This window comes from Oryx dammah, unplaced genomic scaffold, assembly GCF_014754425.2.
Source record: "Oryx dammah isolate SB20612 unplaced genomic scaffold, SCBI_Odam_1.1 HiC_scaffold_2, whole genome shotgun sequence".
Classification (NCBI taxonomy): domain Eukaryota; kingdom Metazoa; phylum Chordata; class Mammalia; order Artiodactyla; family Bovidae; genus Oryx; species Oryx dammah.
In genome coordinates this window covers 177,092,442-177,116,986 of record NW_024070186.1, presented here as the reverse complement: position 1 = coordinate 177,116,986, position 24,545 = coordinate 177,092,442, and the positions used below count along the sequence as shown (strand labels likewise).

The window sequence follows — 24,545 nt, the reverse complement described above, 5'->3', positions numbered from 1 at the left end:
GAATCAATTTGCCTGACTTCAGGCTCTACTACAAAGCCACAGTCATCAAGACAGTATGGTATTGGCACAAAGACAGACATATAGATCAATGGAACAAAATAGAAAGCCCAGAGATAAATCCACATACATATGGACACCTTATCTTTGACAAAGGAGGCAAGAATATACAATGGAGTAAAGACAATCTCTTTAACAAGTGGTGCTGGGAAAACTGGTCAACCACTTGTAAAAGAATGAAACTAGATCACTTTCTAACACCACACACAAAGATAAACTCAAAATGGATTAAAGATCTAAATGTAAGACCAGAAACTATAAAACTCTTAGAGGAGAACATAGGCAAAACACTCTCCGACATAAACCACAGCAGGATCCTCTATGATCCACCTCCCAGAATTCTGGAAATAAAAGCAAAAATAAACAAATGGGATCTAATTAAAATTAAAAGCTTCTGCACAACAAAGGAAAACATAAGCAAAGTGAAAAGACAGCCTTCCGAATGGGAGAAAATAATAGCAAATGAAGCAACTGACAAACAACTAATCTCAAAAATATACAAGCAACTCCTGCAGCTCAATTCCAGAAAAATAAACGACCCAATCAAAAAATGGGCCAAAGAACTAAATAGACATTTCTCCAAAGAAGACATACGGATGGCCAACAAACACATGAAAAGATGCTCAACATCACTCATTATTAGAGAAATGCAAATCAAAACCACAATGAGGTACCACTTCACACCAGTCAGAATGTCTGCGATCCAAAAATCTGCAAGCAATAAATGCTGGAGAGGGTGTGGAGAGAAGGGAACCCTCCTACACTGTTGGTGGGAATGCAAACTAGTACAGCCACTATGGAGAACAGTGTGGAGATTCCTTAAAAAATTGCAAATAGAAATGCCTTATGACCCAGCAATCCCACTGTTGGGCATACACACAGAGGAAACCAGAATTGAAAGAGACACATGTACCCCAATGTTCATTGCAGCACTGTTTATAATAGCCAGGACATGGAAACAACCTAGATGTCCATCAGTAGATGAATGGATAAGAAAGCTGTGGTACATATACACAATGGAGTATTACTCAGCCATTAAAAAGAATACATTTGAATCAGTTCTGATGAGATGGATGAAACTGGAGCCGATTATACAGAGTGAAGTGAGCCAGAAAGAAAAACACCAATACAGTATACTAACACATATATATGGAATTTAGGAAGATGGCAATGATGACCCTGTATGCAGGACAGCAAAAAAGACATAGATGTGTATAGCGGACTTTTGGACTCAGAGGGAGAGGGAGAGGGTGTGATGATTTGGGAGAATGGCATTGAAACATGTATAATATCATGTAAGAATCGAAATGCCAGTCTATGTCTGATGCAGGATATGACACGCTTGGGGCTGACGCGCGGGGATGACCCAGAGAGATGTTGTGGGGAGGGGGGGGGGGAGGGGGGTTCATGTTTGGGAATGCATGTACACCTGTGGTGGATTCATGTCAATCTATGCCAAAACCAATACAGAATTGTAAAGTAAAAATTAAAAATAAATAAATTAATTAATTTTAAAAAAAAATAAAGTTTAAAAGTTTAACCTTCAAAAAAAAAATAAATAAATAAAAGATACTCAACATCATTAGCAGTCATCGGAAAATGCAAATCAAAACCACAGTAACATACTGCTGCTTCACACCTACTAACATGGCTAAAACTAAATAGCCTGATATAGTACTGATGAGAATGTAGAACAGTTGGAAAACTTTACATTATTGGGAGGATTGTAAAATGGTACAACCACTTTGGAAAACAGGTTATCAGTGTCTTCAATAAACATACACCTACCATGCAGTCCAACCATTCTACTTCAAGAGGTTTACCCAAGAGAAAGAAAAGAATACGTCCATACAAAGACATGAATGTTCACAGCAGCTTTGTTTATAATAGCCCCAAACTGGAAACAACCCAAATGCCCATCAAAAAGTGAATAGGTAAACAAACTGTTGTATATCCATACAATGGAATATTATTCTGCAATAAAAAGGAGTGAAATATTGATACTACAACAGTGTGACAGAAGAATCCAGACCAAAAAATAGTACATATTATCTTATTCCATGTATATAAAAATCTAGAAAATAGATAGAATTAAAGGGACGGATTACAAAGAAGCACAAAGACAACTTGGAGAGCAATGGGTATGTCCGCTACTTTGAATGTGGTGATAGCTTCATGGTACAGACATAGATCAAAATGTAACAAGTCATACAGTTTAAATACATGTAATTTACTGAGAGTTGATCATACCTCAGAAAAACAATAACCAAAAAAACTACCTTATTTCAACTCATACATATTGATTTTCTAAAAAATGAAATGTGCTAAAATTGACTGTCGTGGGCATTCCGTGGTGCCCTGGTGGTTAGGATTTCAGGCTTGCACTGCTGCGATCTGGGTCCAGTCTCTGGTGAGGGAACTGAAATCCTGCAAGTGGCACAGCACAACCAAAAAGTTTAAATTTTTTTTAAAAAGTAAAACTGACTGTGGTAATGGCTGTACATGTCTGTGAATATACTAAAACCCACTGAATTGTATACTTTAAATGGGTGAACTAATAAGTATGGTATGTGAGTTACGTCTCAACAAAGCTGCTTAAAAATACCCATGTGTGTGTGCTCAGTTGCTCAGTCCTGATTTTTGTGACCCTATGGCTGTGGCTCGCCAGGCTCCTCTGTCCATGGGATTCTCTAGGCAAGAATAGTGGAGTGGGGTGCCATTTCCTTATCCAGGGGATCTTCTTCTCAGGGATCTAACCCATGTCTCTTGTGTCTCATGAATTGGCAGGCAGATTCTTTACCACTGTGACATCTGGGAAGCCTCCAAATACCTAACTACCCTTGAAAAAAAAAAAATTAGGTAAGAGTTTAACAAACTTGTTTTTGCCTGCAGAAGAGGAGATACTATAGGCAAGTACATGATTAAAAGTGAGAATGTATATATAGCCTAGAATCTGACAATAACACATAGAGACAAGAATTCAAGCAGCTCCCCATTCTGGGTCATTGAACACAGCAACAAACAGCTTGAAAACTCTCAAACTGCCATTAAGGGAGAGTATCATTTTATTATGTACACACAGTACCTGGGACTATATCGATAAACCCAAACTGATACTCTATTTGGTAACCTCTGCTAAACAGACCATGACAGAATCTTAAAGTGCGCAATTTTAAAGGCCTCTGAGCCTCTCTTTTTTCATTTGGAAGGTCTTTCTCTCGAAGGTAGTTGTCAGGCTTACACAAGATAATGGTAGTTAGGATTACACGAGATAATGTATATGATGTACTTGGCATAGTCCATGGCACACAGTAAGCACGCAAAAAATGTGAGTTCTCAATATTATGGTATATACAGTAACCAAACTATGATAAAGGCCTTGAGCTAATGGCAGAAAGGCAAATTCTATACCATATACTTTGCTTAAGAAAGTGTGGCAACACTTAGAACATTTCAGAACCATTTCTATTCCACAGGGCTTAAATCTTTGTAAAAGTTACTAAATAGTAAAGGCAATGGCACCCCACTCCAGTACTCTTGCCTGGAAAATCCCATGGATGGAGGAGCCTGGTGGGCTGCAGTCCATGGGGTTGCTAGGAGTCGGACACGACTGAGCGACTTCCCTTTCACTTTTCACTTTCATGCATTGGAGAAGGAAATGGCAACCCACTCCAGTGTTCTTGCCTGGAGAATCCCAGGGACGGGGGAGCCTGGTGGGCTGCCATCTCTGGGGTCGCACAGAGTCGGACACGACTGAAACGACTTAGCAGCAGCAGCAGCAGCAGCAAAATCTCCTCTATCTAAGTTACTCAACTTACTCCCTGAAGAGTATAGGTTACATATTTTAATTGAGAAAACAGGAAAAATCCATAACATAGGCTAGGTCAAGTCATATTTTTGGAGGATAGATTTAGGTTAAGGGAAGCAATTTTATTCATGAGTTCTCCAAATCGTGTAAAAAACAACAGGCTGGTTTATTTTTTGAAGGAGGACACACCCTCCACAATAATGGTCATGGCCATGGAATTTTACTAACACTCTGGAATTCTAGGACTTTAGTTTTTTAGCCAAGTGCTTTTGAAACCTGGCTTCAGGAATCCATGATCAAATAACTCTTCTTCCTTCTAACAGTCACAGGAATCTTAAATATCAGGTTAAAGCAAAATGACATGCTCACAGGAAGCCATGCACTTTCTTCCATAGCTCTGCAGAGGTTTAAATGAGGAAGCTCAAGAGGACAAAATTCAAAAGCTAAAATAGTAAAAATATCACAGAGCTCAGCTTTTATTGGGTTCTCCTCCTTTTCTTCTTTTCATCTCTTGTTTCCATCATATTCCTACTGAATCTTGTCTAATGTAGGGAATCTGAATCTTTGGGCCTCTTAATAAATCTGAATCATTTTTTCATTACTGATACAATCAGGTTTTTAATGCTCAGCCAGATAAGTTCTTGTTTAGTTGCTAGGTCATGTCCGACTCTTTTGCGATCCCATGGACTGTAGCCCGCCAGGCTCCTCTGTCCATGGGATTTCCTGGGCAAAAGTACTGGACTTGAAAATTGTCATTTCCTCCTCCAGGGGATCTTCCTGACCCAAGTATTCAATCTGCATCTCCTGAAATGGCAGGCAGATTCTTTACCACTGAGCCACCATGGAAGGCCCTAGCCTAGGTAAGAGTTATATCTTTAATCCTTGTAGGAAGATACATGAAGAATCATCACATACCTGTGGGCAGATATAGCCTGCCCCATACATGATGCTCCTTATGGAAGAAGGAAGAACATCCATGGGAATGAGGTTATCAACAAATATCATCATGAAGTTACTGAAGAAGGTTAAATGGAAGACTTGGAAGAAATTCACTATCAGAAAAAGGCGAAAGTTTTTCTGCGTCAAGATTTGTCTCATCAATGAGACGACGGAGGTCCAGGGGAGATCCTGTACAGTTTCTGAGAGATGGCTTTCCTCGGGGCTTCTTTTAGGTTCTAAGTGACTTATGTGGCACGTGCCAGTATAAAGGCTGGCAGTAGCCAAAATGGCAACAATAACAGCGACGACCTGAAAATTGAGCAAAATTTCCATGTTATCAGAGATGAGGCCACAGAAAAGGATACTGGTAGATCCTACCAGTGACGCCACTTGGTTGATTGTAATAAGCTGAAGCCGACTTTCATATCTAGTGAAAATTTCCGCAAACAGTACACACTGGGCTTGCTGAACAAAGGTAAGTGTGCTATCAAAAGCACATAATGATACCACCAGTTGAAGCCCACTAAGCCAGTCACCTTCATGATAGTATTTCCAGGGGAACCAAGGAAGCAGGAAGGCCGCTGTATATAAAGGGGCACCATACAAAACAGAACGGCGACGACTGGAACAGCAGTCAGCCTTAGAGTTGTTGTGAAAATACCCCGTCAGGTTGTTAAGAGCATTCCAGATCATTAAAATCATCTAGAAAAAAAAAAAAAACCACAGGATTATTTTAGTGTAGTTTATACCAATGAAAGTAACTTGCATTTTTAACTAATATGAAATGACCAAAGTTGATCAGGTGGAAAAAAAAGTCACTGCTTCCAGAATCAGCAGGAAGTATACATGCTGAAATAATAATGACAGCTAATAGTACCCCCAAACCAGAATGTGTTTAGGCACTGAACAAGTTTTTATATGAATTATTTCACTAAATCCTTAAAACAACCCTATGAAGTAGGCACTATTCTTATCCCTTCTTTACGAGGAAACTGAGGGTCAGAGAAGTTAAGCAACTTTCTTGGCTAATAAATGACTGAACCAAGGGCCTGAGCCAAGGCAGATGACCTTGGAGTCCGTGCTTTCAATCATTATGCTCCGCTGTCTCCCCACAAGGCATATGGCCATGCCTTTGCAAAGAATGATGGCCTGTTTACAGACCATGGCACAGTTTTACATAATTTCATCAGGAAAGGTTAAAATATTAGCATTTGCTATCTCAAAATGGAAAAAATACTTATTAAATCAAGGATGTTGTTGTTAGTAATAAACAAGTAACATTATAAACCATATGGGTTTTTAAGACCATGAACTCTATCCATTCTGACCACCTAATTGGTAATGAGTTACAAGACAATTTGTAAATATATGGGCCATTTCAAAACACAGAATATCTTAATAATAATTCTAATTTTTCCACATAAGGAATTTTTCCAGATAACCAAAAATGTATCCATTAAACTTTAAGCTGTCATTATTTGTTATAATTGGGATATAGTTGCTTTACAATGCTGTGTTAGTTTCTGCTGTACAAGGAAATGAATCAGCTATACATAGACATATATCCCCTCCCTCTTATCCACCTCTATCCCACCCATCTAAGTCACCAGAGAGCACTGAGCTGAGCTCCCTGTGCTATACAGCAGGTTCCCATTGGTTATCTGTTTTAGACATGGCAGTGCACATCAGTTCAGTTCAGTCGCTCAGTTGTGTCTGACTCTTTGCGACCCAGTGAACTGCAGCACACCAGGCCTCCCTGTCCATCACCAACTCCCAGAGTTTACCCAAACTCATGTCCATTGAGTCAGTGATGCCATCCAGCCATCTCATCCTCTGTCGTCCCCTTTTCCTCCTGCCCCCAATCGCTCCCAGCATCAGGCTATCTTCCAATGAGTCAGCTCTTCGCATGAGGTATTGCAGTTTCAGCTTCAGCATCAGTCCTTCCAATGAACACCCAGGACTGATCTCCTTTAGGATGGACTGGTTGGATCTCCTTGCAGTCCAAGGGACTCTCAAGAGTCTTCTCCAACACCACAGTTCAAAAGCATCAATTCGTTGGTGCTCAGCTTTCTTCACAGTGCAACTCTCACATCCATACATGACCACTGGAAAAACCATAGCCTTGACTAGACGCACATACGTCAATCTAAATCTTCTGATTCATCCCAACGTCCACCCCACCCCCATCGTGTCTACACGTCTGTTCTCTACATCTGCATCTCTATTCCTGCCTGCAAAAAGGTTCATTTGTATCATTTTTCTAGATATATATATGCATACATATATATATGCATTAAAGCTGTTATAAGTGACCATCTTTTAAAAGTCTCTTTGCCCTTAAACAGAGGATCCTGGACATGGATAACCTTTTCTTGATAACTCTTTCAACTTGTGAAGAGCCAGCTTTTTGGAAAATCACTAGGGACAACTAGAAGGAGAAACTTTCCTAAAGTAAATGGACAACAAGGGCTCCATCTCACCTGGGCTTGGTAAAAAGCCACTTCTGAAACCTTGTACAGATGTAAAAAAAGCTTTACATAGTAGAAACTGAAGACAGAATTGAGCATTTCAGTCCCTAATGTTATTAGAGAGAATGCCCAAGCAATGGGTTTGATATTTAAAACTGTCATTTTCCATGCAGAGGAATTCTTCTTCCTTTAGTTTAAGGAAAAAAGAAATGGTTAACATTCACTACTTGTATACAAGAGCTGATTCAGCTGATGGGTGACCAAATTCCACCAGATACTAGTTAACTTAGTTAAATAAAAGTCCAAAAGCACTAGCTGTGAATATGTAACCAGATTTAACATTTTACTTTCCTAATCCACTCACTCGACAATTTTTGAGATGTTGCCAGGAACACTATTTTGCATAGCGTGTGGCTTTAGTTGAATATGTATTTTAATATCTCTTCTAACTTATAAAAGTGAAATATATCAAAGAGTTTAGACATGTTTAACTAGTGACCAGGGAGATGTGTTTATGGCATTTTTATCCTCCCTACTTATATGTTTCTCAGTACATCATGAGAAACGCTGGACTGGAAGAAACACAAGCTGGAATCAAGATTGCTGGGAGAAATATCAATAACCTCAGATATGCAGATGACACCACCCTTATGGCAGAAAGTGAAGAGGAACTCAAAAGCCTCTTGATGAAAGTGAAAGTGGAGAGTGAAAAAGTTGGCTTAAAGCTCAACATTCAGAAAACGAAGATCATGGCATCCGGTCCCATCACTTCATGGGAAATAGATGGGGAAACAGTGGAAACAGTGTCAGACTTTATTTTTTAGGGCTCCAAAATCACTGCAGATGGTGACTGCAGCCATGAAATTAAAAGACGCTTACTCCTTGGAAGGAAAGTTATGACCAACCTAGTTAGCATATTCAAAAGCAGAGACATTACTTTGCCAATAAATGTCCGTCTAGTCAAGGTTATGGTTTTTCCAGTGGTCATGTATGGATGTGAGAGTTGGACTGTGAAGAAGGCTGAGCGCCAAAGAATTGATGCTTTTGAACTGTGGTGTTGGAGAAGACTCTTGAGAGTCCCTTGGACTGCAAGGAGATCCAACCAATCCATTCTGAAGGAGATCAGCCCTGGGATTTCTTTGGAAGGAATGATGCTAAAGCTGAAACTCCAGTACTTTGGCCACCTCATGTGAAGAGCTGACTCAAAAGACTGATTCTGGGAGGGATTGGGGGCAGGAGGAGAAGGGGACGACAGAGGATGAGATGGCTGGATGGCATCACTGACTCGATGGATGTGAGTCTGAGTGAACTCCGGGAGTTGGTGATGGACAGGGAGGCCTGGTGTGCTGCGATTCATGGGTTCGCAAAGAGTCGGACACGACTGAGCGACTGAACTGAACTGATCCTCCCTACTTGGGAGGGCACAACAGAAATGAAACAATGAGGTGACATCCTTAAGTAGTGTCTGAGAGAAAGAACAGAAGCAAGCCTTTCATCTTAGTATAAAGTTGTCCATTCAGTAGTACAGACTTGCATTGGGAGATCCATTTTTTATCTTCTCTTGTTGATCTTTTGATTCTCTTTTGATCTTACACCCTATGTAACTTTGGCCCAAAGGACACGGCTAACGTGGGTATAGAAAGAACCCATTTGGTCCTTGCTCTCATGTAAACCTTCCTCTTAAATCCAGCGTGTTTGTTTTACCCATCCATAGACTTGATTTATCCAACTGGAAAGCAGGGAAAGGTTAACCAAGCAAGAGGTAGGTATAGACTCATCTTGCTTTTTTAATCTTGACTATAGTTTTAAGATAACAACAGAATTTTCCTGTTTTATAATGGTGTGTGAGTGCTAAGTCACTTCAGTCATGTCCAACTCTGTACGACCCTATGGATTGCAACCTGCCAGGCTCCTCTGTCTGTGGGATTCTCCAGGCAAGAATACTGGAATGGGATCCCTTCTCCGGGGGATCTTCCCAACCCAGAGATCGAACCCATGTCTCTTACGTCTGCCTGCGTTGGCAGGCGGGTTCTTTAATACGCACTTCTCCAAAATCTTACTCAAGCAGAAAACACAAATATTCAGATAATTCGAGAGATGCTACTTGCTTAAATAATCCCTGGGAATGAAGCAGGCACCTCAGTCGATACTACCCAATTACTTGGGGATCCAGAGAGCAAGTTATAAGGGGGAAGTGGAGATTTGGCTCAAATGATCAAATGACCTAAGTCCCTGAGCTTCATTTTGCATCATGTAGATGCAAGAATGATTTTAATTCTATAGGAAGTAGAGAATTATCAAAAAGGGTAATAATTCCATTTGTAGATCAAGCATCGTCTATAAACAAAATACAGACTGTCTGCCCGTCTGTGTACTCAGTTCAGTGCCGTTGCCCAGCCGTGTCTGACTCTGCGACCCCACGGCTTCCCTGTCCATCACCAACTCCCAGAGCCTGCTCAAACTCATGTCCCTCGTACTTACTTGTGTACTAGCTTTCTTAAAATGTCTATAGATTCTGCTGTAATGATGAAAAACATATATATGCACTTCTTTGTTACTATGCATACTCAAACCTTTGAAAAATACAAGTACTAAAATGTGGAGATGAACCAACATTTTTGGCTATGAAGGTAATTCTCCAGTTTGAAAAAGCTGGGAACTACTGCTGAAGACCTCACTCTAGGGACTTACTTTTGGCATAAGTGAGAATGAAGACTGAAGCCGAGGCCACTGGTTACTAAGAGAGCCAAAAACAAGGAGGTCAGGAGAACCAAAAGCCAAGATACAAACTTCTTGTTGTTTAGTCACTAAGTTGTGTCCAACTCTTTTGTGATCCCATGGACCGTTGCCTGCCAGGCTCCTCTGACCATGGGATTTCCCAGGGAAGAATAGTGGAGTGGGTTTCAATTGCCTTCTCCAGGAGATCTTCTCAACCCAGGGGCTGAGCCTGCGTTTCCTGAGGTGTCAGGCAGATTCTTTACCATTGAGCACCAGAGAAGCCCTAAGATACAAATTTAGCCCACCAAAATCTAGGCACTAGTCTTTTTCTTAGTTTTATTTCAGGCATGCTAAAACAAGAAGCGTGCCACACCTTCTGAACTGATCTATCATTAAGTCAGAAGGCAGGTATTTATAAACTCAGAATTTTGCAAGGAATCATAAGCTTGCTTAGCTGAGTTCAAATTTTTAAAAAAGATTTTGAGTTAAGCACCCATCTTGTCTGAAACATAAAGTTAATGTCATATATATATACACATATATATGTATATATATGGTGGATACAGGAGAAGGCAATGGCACCCCACTCCAGTACTCTTGCCTGGAAAATCCCATGGATGGAGGAGCCTGGTGGGCTGCAGTCCATGGGGTCGCTAAGAGTTGGACATGACTGAGCGACTTCACTTTCACTTTTCACTTTCATGCTTTGGAGGACATGGCAACCCGCTCCAGTGTTCCTGCCTGGAGAATCCCAGGGATGGGGGACCCTGGTGAGCTGCCGTCTATGGGGTCGCACAGCGTCGGACACGACTGAAGTAACTTAGCAGCAGCAGCAGCATGGTGGATACAAAGTTTTGATAACATTATAAAAAATTCCATAGCCTGAACTTCTGTTTATGACCAAAAAAAAAAGTAAAAATCTTTCTTATTTCCATCTGCAAAAAGAACTATGGATATTTTGCTTTAGATTATTTTCATTATAATAAACACTTATTTCAGTAGGTATCAAACTGAAAACCACCACTTACAATCGCTTTAAAGTCAACACTACTTAAAACTCTCACTTGACTTTACTATAGCAACAAGACACCAAAGAACATGAATAGTAAGTGTATCTTTACAAGCAGGAACAAAGAATTTCTGAACCTGGTTCTTCTTTAATACAAAATGCTTTATATAGAAGAGTTTAAAAGTAGCAAAATGGTGTAATGATTAGGCTGGGAACATGCACTAAATACTGGTGAATTATTAAATGAAAACCCAACACCCTTCTTTCAGAATCAACTTGGGTTATTATTGTTAACCTATTGCTAAACCAAATAATAATGTTGCTGAAGAGGCTGCTTATGATTGCTTCTTAGCTATGACTACATGGACTCTAAATAATGATGGAGACCCCTTGAAAGCAGGGTGTTTAGCACTGAAAGCTAACTTGTCTTTTTCAGTGCAATTTTTGTTGAAGCTTTTCCGGGGCGGGGGCGGGGGGTAGAGGAGAAGTTCCCCCAGTGTCCTTAAAAAGAACACACTAATACTAAAGGGCATAAAGTCTGGTGTGTTGGGTTTTGTGTGGACTTAAAAATCATCAATAACTTTAATTCTTCAGATCGTTCTTTTTTGTTGTTGTTTTGCAATTGTTTTTTGAAGAATGCTAAAGAACATTTCAATACAGTTTCCCGTTTGATTTGGAGTCAAAATAAGCTTTTGCCATGGAGAAAGGGTTAGCACTTTCAGTTACTAGTGGCTATGAAAGATGAGTTTCTTGAAGGTCAGAGGCATGATTCTGGCCCTTCAGCTTCAACAGCTCACCATCAGCAAATCCTAAATCCAATCATCTCTCTTTCCAAAGAGCTTTATGTGTAGTGACTTGTAAATTAAGATAGTTTTATTTTCTTTTGGCTGTGGACTAATAATACCTCTACCAGAATAAGGGCAGTTAGGGTAGAATGGTAAACCTAGTTTCTTTCTTAACCTAACAATAAAAATAGATCAGTAACATTTTACTTTTTAGTGTCCCTGGATTTAGAAGAAAAGGATTTGTGAGTTTACCATTCCTCTTTTATCCCCTTTGAAACGACTGTATCTTCTAAGATTATTGGCATTCTACCATAGCTGTCTTCTGTCAGCTGTACCTTTACTATTACATCAAGGCTAAGAACACTGACTTTCTGATCTGTCACCTTATTTTAGAATTTTTGTGTTTTGTCTGCAGGAAGATGGTAAAAGCTACAACCTACGAGCAGTATTTATTTTGTTGTATGCAAAGAACAGCTTTCACTGTCCTACTGGCCATCAAAGGCTAGGGCTGCATTCTCTCTCCAGGTGTAACGTTATGACTCCAGATGCTTAACTTGTGATCTCTCTTTTTAAAAAAGTATGCAAAAACTCTTGCAAATTTTTTCTCAGGAGTCGCTTCAACTGCACCTTCAGGTGGGTCTGAGGCCCACCGTTTCAGGGGCAGTACAAATTCTCAGCGATTTGGAGGTGAGGGCTCAGATATCAAGAAGAAAACAGTTAACTGCCCTGAACTTCCAATCGATCCTCGATTTCCTGGCATCAAGCAGAGCAAATCTGGGAGTCAGAAGACCAGCAGGGGTCGACGGGGCAGCGGACCTCAGGGTCCCGGCACGCCTCGCGCCCCCCGCCCGCAACCGTCCGCTGCTCGTAGACCGTACTTCTGACTCTCACGCCTACTTAGCCCGTCCACCGGCCATGCAGCCGGCCACCCACCACAGGGGAAGCGGAGGCCACCACCTCCTCACTCCAGCTCGCCGACTGCACGGCCAGAAGCGTTTCGAAGGGAGGAGAGGGCGGGACCCTCGGCCGCACCCCTTGTCCTTTTCCCGCCTTCTTTGTTTCCTTCGGAGTCACCATTGGCTGCCTGCCTCTGATACCGGACGAACCGCGGGCCTGCGGCGAGACGCGATTGGACGAAGTCGCCGCCGCTCGGCCGGCGGCCTGCTCGCGATTGGCCGAGGGGCCGCCGGGGGTTTGAATCGCAGCCCCGGTCGGGGAGGCTTCTGCCAAAGTGCCACGTTGGGCCCGGCTGCGGCGTGAGGAGCGGGCTCGGAGAGCCGACTCAGGAGCTCGCACCCGGGCGCTGGCCGTTGGGGCGGTTGGGCGGCGCGAGGGAAGCCAGTCCGCGGCGTGCGCTGCGGGCCGCCCCGTGGCGGCGCCGGCGGCGGCTGTGGTCAGGCGTCGCGGTGGAGCCTGGGCGGCGGCGTGTCCCGCCCGAGGGCGGCTCTGGCTGAGGGCGGAGGGGCCGGGGGAGAGCCCGCGGCAGCGGCTGAGGCGGGCCGGCGGCGGCGGGGGCCGCTGCCCTCAGAAGAGCCGGCCGAGATGCTGGCGGAAAACCTGGTGGAGGAGTTTGAGATGAAGGAGGACGAGCCGTGGTACGACCACCAGGACCTCCAGCAAGGTGAGGGTGCGGTCGCCAGGCAGGGCCTGGCCAGGGCAGGGCGGCTGCCGGCTCGAGGCTTCACCTCCTGGCCGCGAAACTGTTAAAAAGTTGATTTTGTTCGGGGCCCACCGACGCCAGGATCGGGGAAGATCTGGCGCTCACCTGGCGTTGGGACTGTCGCGTCTGCTGGTCCCGCGCGGGAGGACTCCGCTGCGCGGGCCCGGGCTCCTGCACGGTAATCAGCATCCCCCATCGTCCCCGCCACTACTGCGTGTCAGGAGCTGACCGGGCGCCAGGCACCGTTTGGAGCTCTCTCCGGGGATTAACTGATTTAATCCCCAAGGTGTTCCTCGGAGCGGAGAGGGGTGGCCCCTTACCGGGCTGTCCGCGTCGGGGAGGAACCACAGCCGGTGCTCACAGCCGGCGAGTGTGAGCTGCTGCAGGTGGTGGACCCGGGGTGGCAGTGCCGTGTGGCAGGAATCCCGCACATATTTGATCCGCACAATAACTCCGTTGAGAGAGTAACTCATATTGTTCCCCTTCAAATGGGTAACGCGGATGCTAAAGCGGCCAAGTGACTTCCCTCAAATGTGGAAGCAAGTCTTTCTTTTTTTTTTTTGACTGATTTTATTGGAGTTTAGTTGATTTACAATACTGTGTTAGTTTCCGCCGTAGTGCAAAGTATTTTTGAATCCGCACACTCAGAATGAGGAGTCGTCCTAGTCACTGCTCAAACCCCTATCTCTTCTTCGCCACCTGGCTTACAGCTCTTTGGTGTTAGACGGGCTGAGAGGGGGGCTGCTTAGGCGTAGTTTACCAGATGCCAAGTGAATGACTTGAGGGCACTTCTGCCTCACCTGCTTCCTTCACTTTGCCCCCTAACTTTTTCACAAGAGGCATTCCTATCTTGGCCTGTCCTGGATTTCTTGTCTCCTGAGAAATGTTTTTCAGGCATCTTCCGTTTCAGCAATCTGTATAAATCAACTTTTTCATCTCTCAACTGGCATAAAAAGTTACCATCTCATTTAGTTGAACATTAAATGACCATGGTGTTTGTTCATGCTAACCATTGAATTTAGCCGGGGGAAGAATGTAGGCTTAAAAGACTTATACTTAGAAAAGAAACATAAGGAACTCTTTTGGGGGAAGGTGATTTCTTAAATCAATATGTTGTGGCTTGTAGCTTAAATCAAAGTTTATATAGTCTTTATATAAGTCAAAGTTTATGTAAGTAATTATGCTTACATAGTCTAACCTATTCAGTGGCTGCAGTGCAGTATTTGCCATCATATTCACAGCATCCACAAGGCAGATTTGTCTTATGTTTTAACCTGTTTTCAGGATGCCCCAGAGGGATCGATGGCCTAGTTTGATACTTTCTCCAGAATTTATGAGGCAACCAATTTGCAATTGCAACCTTTCCCTATAAAGAAATGAAGCAGTTTGCCCTATAATCATAACTAAATAGTTTTCTTTATTGTTTTTAGAAAGTGTAGCTCTGTACAGGTTTTTTTTTTTTTTAATCTATCTAGCACAATACTTAGCACATAATAGAAACTCAGTTTTAACATTTGTTGACCTGAACTGAGGCACTCACACAGGATTATTGTTTTCATGGCTCTCTTCCACCAGGCACGTTAGTCTACACTGCAGTTTCCCGTGGGAGGTTGTTAGGAACAACCACTTGTAATATTTCAACTTACTGAGGAGCAAATGCAACATATTGAGATTAGACGTGGAACTCTCTAACCTCTGATTGAAATCAAGTCATCAGGTGTGCAAATGTAATGAACTCTTGAAGCGCACAGGTCCAAACTTTCTGTGCCAGTTTCCGTTTGGAATTTGGTCTGTTCTTTTCAGAGGACTTTTACATTTGTTATCACAATGGACTTTGACATAACCCTGTGTGTCATAACCCAGTGTGTGGGGTAGGAATAGATGTGAAATTCCAACAGTCACAACTGTGAATTTGGCCTGTGAAAGAATGAAAGCTACAGTGTGAATAGAAGCATCTCTTTGTCCTACTCTCATTACATTATATGTTAACTCCTAAACTTCTAATGGATCTTTTGTTAATTTTTCAAAAATTGTATTTATTCTGTGCCAGGTGTTCATTGAGGCATTAGGACTACAGTCCCTGTCCACAGGACAGACAGGATCCTACTCATTTACTAGGAATCTGTTGACTGGAGGTGCTGCCTTCTGGTGTGCCCACTACAGTGCTTGGCAGTGGGTGGGCCCTCCCTAGATAATTTTGCTGCTGAGTAAGGTTTGGGAGCAAGTCTGTCCTCTTAGGCTGATAAGCAGATCTAGTGGGATTTTATCAAGTGCAGACACATGTCTGTTCATTTTTTAACATCCTCACTGTTAATTTTACTGAGAGCCTTACTTGAAGAGAGTTGCTAAAACAGTTTTCTAAGATCCTGTGCTCAGTCATAGAACTACAATTTTTTTTTTTTTTTCTTTAGCAATAGAAGCATTACTTAAGTAGATTGAACCTCTTTACCAAAGTTTGCTTGGGGCATTCTTTGTAAAAATTAAAATTGTTGAAAGTTTTTAACCTCAGAAGGCTGTGGTCTACCATTCATACCTTGTTAGAAACGTGAAACTGTGCAGGCAAGAGAAGAAAACCCGTTGCTTTTATAAAACACTTTGAAGAGTCTTTTGTCAGAGGGCTGAGTTGACAAAGTAAGAATACTGACTGTGATCTCTGTGAGTAAGATCCTTTCTGGGACAGCAGGAGCCTTCTCTGTAGGTGATGATGATGCTTGCTTTGAAATGTGCCCCTGAGAACAAGGTGGAAAGACTTCAGAGACTGGGTTTTCTTTTAGACCAGCTGCTGTTGTAATTGTCATTTGGGGAGCTGTGCAAGCTTAGAGTAAGGATTCGGGTTTCTACTGTATAGATCAGCAAATGAAATCTTAGTTTAAATTAAGATTTCTACTTTATAAGATGAGTACCTTTTCCATATGAGCAACGAGTTTGCTGAATCACTGTTTGGAGGGTCATTAAAACTGACACCGTCATTTTTCTTGTTGTTTATATTCAGATTTTTTGCTTTCCCAATTATAGTAACATCGGCAACAGGAGTTACACAGAAGCATCACCAGATGACGCATTTGGTTTTGTAATAGGAAAAACTTTCAGCCTTAACGTTATTGAATGAATGCTAGAGACTACAGCTAACATGGGAATACGTTGTCCTCTTTAAAGAAAAAAAAAACTGAAGAAAAATGTAAGAGCAGTGAAATTTAAAGATTTCAGAATTCTGGAAGGAAGATCTTTTTTAAAATCACCTGCCTACTAGAGTTAATTTTTTACCTAGGGCATAGGGCTGAGTAGACTATCTGTTTAAAGCTAATAGTTTATATTGTTAAAATAGATTATTATCACTTGCAAAGACTGATTAGTGAAAGAATATTAAACATGAAGGTATTGAAAGTTGCAGTTCTCAAGCCTGCAGTAAATCTGTGGTATTTTTAGTGGTTGCCTACGCCAGTTCAATAGGATTTAGAAAAGACAACCTCTTAATGAAAATCCTTTCTGTAAAGTGAGATGACCAGGTGTATAAGGCTTCAAAACTATATTGTTTCCTTTTCTTTTGTGTGTTAAGTAAGAATAAAGGACATTGAATATTCTCCCATTCCCTCCACAAATTATTTAGAAAACCTTCTTGGGCTTACTGCCAGCTTTTGGCTCCTTTTGGTAATGGAAGCCAGATGCTGCCCAACAGGAAATACACTTTTTTTTTAAAGACCAAAAAAGACATTTGTCTTTAAACTAACAGATGAAGTAATATCCTATTATACAGTGTGACTTCACAGACGCTTTCTTGTAGTTGAGACTTGTTTTGCCAGAATTCTATCCTACACATCCAATGAAATATTTAGAAGACTGAAACTTCAGGTTACTGAGCCAGGCTTGGGTTTTGTTTAACTCAAAATAAGGATTGCGATAAGGACAAGTCTCAAATTCTTCTCTGTTTGATGTTTACTGCAAGAGTGCTATACTGGGCGTCTCTTCTGTGGCAGCAGAAACGGGAAAGGCGCTCCCAGCTGACATTAAGTAACATGGGTAGTTTCCTAACTGAAGGAAATAGCTGTAGATGGTCTCAAATTAGTCTTGCTTCTGGAAGAGGTTTTGGCTCAGTTTTGGTTGCTGGATAAGAATATCTTTGGTGAGTCTCTGGTCTTTCCCAGTGAGGAAAGTGGTTACTCACCAATTTATAGCAGGCCAGGAGAGACTTAAGTAATGTCTAGGTAATGTTTGCTTTGTCCTTAATAATTCAGCATGGTGGTTATTTTGTGGGGCTGTGTATACACATTACACACTCTATGAGTATAAAATAATTATTTCTGGAAATCTCAGCTGTACGTAGTTCCTTTTTCATTTAGTGAAAACAAGATAGCAACTCGCCTGGGGCTGTATATGCTTTCCCTGGCAGCACAGGCAGTAAAAGCCAAAGAGCTCAACTCTAGTTTCTCATTGTCATCTAGGAAAACAAGTAAAAAGACTGAGGTACTCTGTACCTTAAACAAAGATGTGGACATCCCTGTCAACAAACTTAAAAGTGTGTGGATATGGATAATAGAGAATCGTGATGAGGGTGAAAGTTAGAATCTGTTGACAGTGGTTTCTCTTTTGCTTATTATGACTTACCATGTGAAATTGGTCACATCACTTCTTAGCATCTTTGTGCTTCTCACTTGAAAATCTGGATTAACTACCTTGAAAAGATATTAAAAAATAATGTCAAATGTTTGCAATGTTGAACAGTTTGTAAAGGGTTTCGATGTCTTGTGAATACAAGATATTATTTCATAGACTTGGTATATGAAGTCTTAAGTACATTAATAGACATTGTTAATATTTAAATCACAAGAGAGTGTATTTTAAAACTGATCTAACAACAGTATACTGTTTTATTTTAAATGGGTGTAAGATGTTTTAAAATGAGCTGGAGTGGTGTTTCATGGGTTTTGCTGCTTTGTTTTTGCCTTGTGAGGAAAAACTAACCAACCACAATTTAATTATGCCCTCAAATGGCCAGTACCAGGTAACACAAGTTGCTTTCCAGTTACCACTTATTCTCTGTTAAGTTCTAATATTGGTTTAATGAATTAAATGTTAAATCTTGTTTGTCAACCTCTAAAAATTATTTTAAAATCATATGTGGTGAGGTTCCCTCTTTTGATAATAAGTGTAATAAGTGTATTTTTCAACACTGGGTGAAATGACTTTGCTACATACTTAGAATAAAATCTGAACTTTCCTTACCATGGCAAATAATACTTTGTGTAATGTTAACCCGTACCTGCTCCTCTAGCTCCCATTCCACGCTCCCTAGTGAGCTTCTGTCGCACTGGCTTTATGTTGGGCTGCTGTTGTTCAGTGACTCAGTCGGGTCCATCTCTTTGCCACCCCATGGACAGCGGCACGCCAGGCTTCCCTGTCCATCACCAACTCCCGAGCTTGCTCAAATTCATGTCCATCAAGTCAGTGGTGCCATCCAACCATCACATCCTCTGTCGTCCCCTTCTCCTTGCACCTTCAATCTTTCCCAGCATTAGGGTCTTTTCAAATGAGTCAGTTCTTCGCATCAGGTGGCCGAAGTATTGGAGTTTCAGCTTCAGCATCAGTCATTCTATTGAATATTCAGGACTAATTTCCTTTAGGATGGACTGGTTGGATCTCCTTGCAGTCCAAGGGACCCTCAAGTCTTCTCAAACACCATAGTTCAAAACCATCAATTCTTTGGCACTCAGCTTTCTTTATAGTCCAACTTTCACATGCATACATGACTACTGGAAAAACCATAGTTTGACTAGATGGACCTTTGTTGGCAAAGTAATGTCTCTGCCCTTTAGTAAGCTGTCTGGGTTGGTCCTAACTTTTCTTCCAAGGAGTAAGCGTCTTTTAATTTCATGGCTGCAGTCACCATCTGCAGTGATTTTAAACCTAAAAAAATAGTCTCTCACTGTTTCGCCATCTATTTGCCATGACATGATGGGACTGGATGCCCTGATCTTAGTTTTCTGAATGTTGAGCTTTAAGTCAACTTTTTCACTCTCCTTTTTTACTTTCATCAAGACACTCTTTAGTTCCTCCTTGCTTTCTGCCATAAGGGTGGTGTCTGCATATCTGAGGTTATTGATATTTCTCCCGGCAATCTTGATTCCAGCTTGTGCTTCATCCAGTCCAGCATTTCTCATGGTGTACTCTGCATATAAGTTAAATAAGCAGGGTGACAATATATAGTCTTGACGTACTCCTTTTCCAGTTTGGAACCAGTCTACTGTTGCTTCTTGATCTGTGTACAGATTTCTCAAGAGGCAGGTCAGGTGGTCTGGTATTCCCATCTCTTGAAGAATTTTCTAGTTTGTTGTGATCCACACAGTTAAAGGCTTTGGCATAGTCAATAAAGCAGAAGTAGATGTTTTTCTGGAACTCTCTTGCTTTTTCAATGATCCAGCATATGTTGGCAATATGATCCTGGTTCCTCTGCCTTTTTAAATCCAGCTTGAACATCTGGAATTTCACAGTTCACATACTGTTGAAGCCTGGCCTGGAGAATTTTGAGCATTACTTTGCTAGTGTGTGAGATGAGTTCAATTGTGCGGTAGTTTTAATATTGTTTGGCGTTGCTTTTCTTTTGGATTGGAATGAAAACTGACCTTCTCCAGTCCTGTGGCCAATGCTGAGTTTTCCAAATTTGCTGGCATATTGAGTGTAGCACTTTCACAGCATCATCTGTCAGGATTTGAAATAGCTCAACTGGAATTCCATCACCTCCACCAGCTTTGTTCATAGTGATGCTTCCTAAGACCCACTTGACTTTGCACTCCAAGATGTCTGGCTCTAGGTGAGTGATCACACCATTACGGTTATCTGGATCATGAAGATCTTTTTTGTATAGTCCTCTGTGTATTCTGGCCACCTCTTCTTAATATCTTCTGCTTCTTTTAAATCCATACCATTTCTGTCCTTTATTATGCCCATCTTTGCATGAAATGTTCCCTTGGTATCTCTAATTTTCTTGAAGAGATCTCTAGTCTTTCCCATTCTATTGTTTTCCTCTATATCTTTGCATTGATCATTGAGGAAGCCTTTCTTCTCTCCTTGCTATTCTTTAGAACTCTGCCTTCAAATGGATATATCTTTCCTTTTCTCCTTGCCTTTCGCTTTTTTTCTCAGGTATTTGTAAGGCCTCCTCAGACCACCATTTTGCCTTTTTGCATTTCTTTTTCTTGGGGATGGTTTTGATCACTGCCTCCTGTACAATATCACGAACCTCCATCCATAGTTCATCAGGCATTCTATCAGATCTAGTCCCTTAAATCTATTTCTCACTTCCACTGTATAATCATAAGGGATTTGATTTAGGTCATACCTGAATGATCTAGTGGTTTTCCCTACTTTCTTCAATTTAAGTCTGAATCTAGGAATAAGGAGTTCATGATCTGAGTCACAGTCAGCTCCTGGTCTTATTTTTGCTGACTATATAGAGCTTCTCCATCTTTGGCTGCAAATAAGATAATCAATCGGATTTCAGTATTGACTATCTGGTGATGTCCATGGATAGAATCTTCTCTTGTGTTGTTGGAAGACAGTGTTTGCTATGACCAGTACATTCTCTTGACAAAACTCTATTAGCCTTTGCCCTGCTTCATTCTGTACTCCAAAGCCAAATTTACCTGTTACTCAGGTGTTTCTTGACTTCCTACTTTTGCATTCCAGTCCCCTATAATAAAAAGGACATCTTTTTTTGGTGTTAGTGCTAGAAGGTCTTGTAGGTCTTCATAGAACCGTTCAACTTCAGCTTCTTCAGCATTACTGGTCGGGGCATAGACTTGGATTACTGTGATATTGAATGGTTTGCCTTGCAAGCAAGCAGAGATCATTCTGTCATTTTTGAGACTGCATCTAAGTACTGCATTTCAGACTCTTGTTGACTATGAGGGCTACTCCATTTCTTTTAAGGGATTCTTGCCCACAGTAGTAGATATAATGGTAACCTGAGCTAAATTCACCCATTGCAATCCATTTTATTTCACTGATTCCTAAAATGTCGAATTCCTAAATTGCCATCTCCTGTTTGACCATGTCCAATTTAATTCATAGACCTAACATTCCATGTTCCTATACCATATTGCTCTTTACAGCATCGGACTTTACTTCCATCACCAGTCACATCCACATTTAGGTGTTGTTTTTGCTTTGGCTCCATCTCTTCATTCTTTCTGGAGTTATTTCTCCACTGTTCTCCAGTAGCATATTGGGCACCTGCCGACTTGGAGGGGTTCATCTTTCAGTGTCCTCTCTTTTTGCCTTTTCATACTGTTCATGGAGTTCTCAAGGCAAGAGTACTGAAGTGTTTTTGCCATCCCCTTCTCCAGTGGACCACGTTTTGTCCACTCTGTTGTTCCAATTCTATTGTTTTCCTCTGTTTCTTTGCATTGATCACCGAGGGAGGCTTTCTTATCTCTCCTTGCTGTTCTTTAGAACTCTCCATTCAGATGTGTTTATCTTTCCTTTTCTCCTTTGCCTTTTGCTTCTCTTCTTTTCTCAGTTATTTGTAAGGCCCCCTCAGAGAACCATTTTGCCTTTTGGCATTTCTTTTTCTTGATGGTTTTGATCACTGCCTTCCAGTGCAGTGTTACGAACCTTCATCCGTAGTTCTTTAGGCACTCAGTCTGTCAGATCTAATCCCTTGAATCTGTTTGTCACTTCCATTGTATAACTGTAAGGGATTTGATTTAGGTCTTACCTGCATGGCCTAGTGGTTTTGCCTACTTCAGTTTAAGTCTGAATTTGGCAATAATTGTTCATGATCTGAGCCACTGTCAGCTCTTGGTCTTGTTTTTGCTGACTGCATAGAGCTTCTCCATCTTCAGCTGCAAAGAATATAATTAGTCTGATTTCCGTATTGACCATCTAGTGATGTCCATGTGTAAAGTCATCTCTTGTATTGTTTTAAGACAGTGTTTGCTATGACCAGTGTGTTCTCTTGACACAACTCTGTTAGCCTTTCCCCCGGTTTCATTTTGTACTCCATGACCAAACTTGCCTGTTACTCCAGGTATTTCTTGACTTCCTACTTTTGCACTCCAGTCCCCTATGATGAAAAGGACATCTTTTTTTGGGTGTTCATTCTAGAAGATCTTGTAGGTCTTCATAGAACTGTTCAACTTCAGCTTCTTTGGCATTAGTGGTTGGGGCATAGACTTGGATTACTGTGATATTGAATGGCTTGCCTTGGAAATGAACTGAGATCATTCTGTCGTTTTTGAGATTGCAACCAAGTACTGCATTTCAGACATGAAACTATGAGCCATGTTGAGCCCTACAGTGTGCCAGTTTCTTTCCCGTCTTAGGGCCTCTTCCTGGTGTTTATGTGGTAAAATCCTCCTCCCTCAAGCTTTAGCTAAAACGTCTTCTAAGAGAGACTTCCATCATGACCTCCTTTTCTAAAGTAGAAAATCCTTTGTTCCTTATCACAAAACCTGGAGGTTTTTTTTTTTTCTTCTCTATCACATAGAACATCCAATTGATTAACAAATCCTTTTAGCTCTACTTTCAAAACACATCCAGTATTTGCCACCTCTACTCATCTCCATCTCTGCCACTCTAGTCTAAGCCACCATGCTCTCTCACCCAGGTGACTGCAGTATCCCTGTCACCCTGCCGCCACCTTAGTCTCTTTGGCCGACTTACCCAACAGCCGGAGTGGAGCTGATCAAAAGCCTTCACATGGTTCCCTTTCACTCAGTGAAAATCAGCATCTTGATCTCCGTAGTTTGGCTTTAACAAGCTGGCCATCCTTGGAAGCCCTCTTTGTCTCCTCCTGCCCCAGCCACAAAATGCACACAGACACACGCAGTGTGCTCAAGCCTCATTGGCTGCAGTCCTTATTATCGCCAGTCATGCTTCCTCCCAGGGTCTTTGCTCTTCTTTTCCCTCTGCCTCTGATGCTGGTCCCCTCAGTAGATCTACGTGAGGCACTTATTCAGTCCTTCATGTCTGGAGTCTAATATCATCCTTGTTGCCTGTTCTTAAATTTCAACCTCCCACGTCCATACCCCTCCTTCCCTCTTCCTTCCTTTTTTTAAAAAAAACAAAACAAAACAAAACATTTTTTTGCTATCTAGTATGTATTTTCTTATGCTGTTTCTCCCATGAGATTGTAAGCTCCATGAGGGCAGGGAGTTAGCTGAGTTCACTTGTATATCCCCAGAATGATGTTTGGTATTATTGAATATATGCATACATGTATGGATGAATAGTGTTTATCACAGTTTTCAAGTTTATTTACTTATTTGCTGTCTGACTTCCCCTGTAAACCTGGGAGTGTCAGGAAAGCAGGAACTTCATCCATTTATTCAGCATTCTAGCCAAATCTTAGCATGGTGTCTAGCAACAAAGCAGCAGTATAGTTTTGTATGGTAGCTCAGTCATAGCTCACACTTGGGTTGTGCTATGGCAGTCAGCAACAGTCATTCACTTGTGAATCAATGAAGACTAATAACTTTGCCTGTGTACTGCTGCGTAGTTTGTAAAGTACTTCCTCGGGTATTATTTCGTTTGATTTTCACGATCGTATTGACAGGACAGTCATCTCTCTACACAAGAATACTACATGTAGGGATGTTTAAAGTCACTCTGTTTAAAGCGTTCACTTGGTAAATGGCAGCCAGAACTGAACTCCAGATTTTCCTACTCAGTTCAGTGCATTTTCCACTGTTATCAAAGGACCTTTCCAACTTACTATGCAGAAAAGTGTTTTAGGCACCTATGTTACAACTATTGTCCTTTTTTTATCAGTGAATTTTTGTTTCTGGGATTGTGTGTAACAAAACTAATGCTGTCGTATATGCACATATGCCTAAGAAGAGAGAGTGTTGAAAAGCGAGGTTTAAAATGGAAATATGGTTCTGTGTTAAATGAAAGTCTGAGCTATGAGTGAGTTACCACACAAACTGTTCTGCTGCTTTGCTTATCTGGTTTGCTCATCTTGAAGAAGGAATGAAAAGAAATAGAAAAAATGAGAGAGACCTGCGGTAGTGTTCTTATCACTGATGTCATTTTCCTTTTTTTGACTTAAGTTTTAGTACACTGAGAAGGCCAGGGTCTGTAACACACTTGCTTTGACAGTTGTATT

At 41.5% G+C, this 24,545-nt stretch overlaps 2 protein-coding genes across 2 annotated transcripts in view; one reads left to right on the top strand and one right to left on the bottom strand.

The window, feature by feature from the left end:
* LOC120875985 (transmembrane protein 180-like) overlaps window positions 1-7,442 on the bottom strand; it is a 42,161-nt gene extending 34,719 nt beyond the window's left edge. The window contains exons 1-2 of the mRNA XM_040257719.1: window positions 7,285-7,442; window positions 4,781-5,506 (exon numbers count right to left, since the gene is read on the bottom strand). Of these exons, the coding sequence (XP_040113653.1) occupies window positions 4,781-5,506; window positions 7,285-7,434 (876 nt within the window). The 5' untranslated portion in view covers window positions 7,435-7,442. The remainder of the gene's footprint in view (window positions 1-4,780; window positions 5,507-7,284) is intronic.
* A 5,608-nt stretch (window positions 7,443-13,050) lies between these two features.
* The window catches only part of CDR2 (cerebellar degeneration related protein 2), a 28,306-nt gene continuing 16,811 nt past the window's right edge, over window positions 13,051-24,545 (top strand). Inside the window, exon 1 of the mRNA XM_040257711.1 lies at window positions 13,051-13,405. Within this exon, the coding sequence (XP_040113645.1) occupies window positions 13,327-13,405 (79 nt within the window). The 5' untranslated portion in view covers window positions 13,051-13,326. The remainder of the gene's footprint in view (window positions 13,406-24,545) is intronic.